This window comes from Glarea lozoyensis, assembly GCF_000409485.1.
Source record: "Glarea lozoyensis ATCC 20868 chromosome Unknown GLAREA10, whole genome shotgun sequence".
Taxonomy (NCBI): domain Eukaryota; kingdom Fungi; phylum Ascomycota; class Leotiomycetes; order Helotiales; family Helotiaceae; genus Glarea; species Glarea lozoyensis.
The window spans coordinates 1,621,390-1,621,949 of NW_007360984.1; the positions used below are offsets into that span (position 1 = coordinate 1,621,390).

The window sequence follows — 560 nt, forward strand, 5'->3', positions numbered from 1 at the left end:
ATGCCAGCCAAACCATACAAAGGTTGTTTTCTAGAGCAACGTCGGGATCGACTTAATGTGTTCATCGACCCTGGCTTTACTGTGCCACTACGGAACCACGGCCCTGCCACCACTGATTCGCTGCGAATTGGGCAGGGTGGATCACACAAAGTGCTCGAGGGACTGGATGGCGCTCGTAGCGTTGGCGAGGTTGATACCCTGTTGCGTTTCAACCTCCATGCACTTCTCGACACCAAGCTTTGGCAGGGCGTCGAAGAAATTGGTCATGGCAAAGATGGCCTGGCTGCCCGCGAACGCTGTCTGTAGCGACTCCACGTTGTTAAGGTCTGCTTCGACTACCTCGATGCCCCTTTCGATGAGAGCGTGGGCGCTTTTGCCGTTTCGGGCTATTATAGGCCGCAAAATGTCGTACTTGACCGTTCAAGTATATATCCTCAGCAGCTCAAGGACTTTATCGAGCTGACCGAGTATGACGGAGAGTGTTTCACCTCAAACGTCATAGATAATTGCTTTTCTTTCAATTTAAAATTCAGTGATGCCGTTCAAGTATATATCATCAG

General features: G+C 50.4%; 1 protein-coding gene across 1 annotated transcript; it reads left to right on the forward strand.

Annotated features, from left to right (window-relative positions):
• Window positions 1-306, forward strand: GLAREA_05555 (uncharacterized protein; the record flags this gene model as incomplete). Its single annotated transcript, XM_008078844.1, has 1 exon — window positions 1-306. One exon carries the CDS (start codon window positions 1-3, stop codon window positions 304-306), a length of 306 nt encoding a protein of 101 aa, XP_008077035.1.
• Between the last annotated feature and the right edge of the window lie 254 nt (window positions 307-560).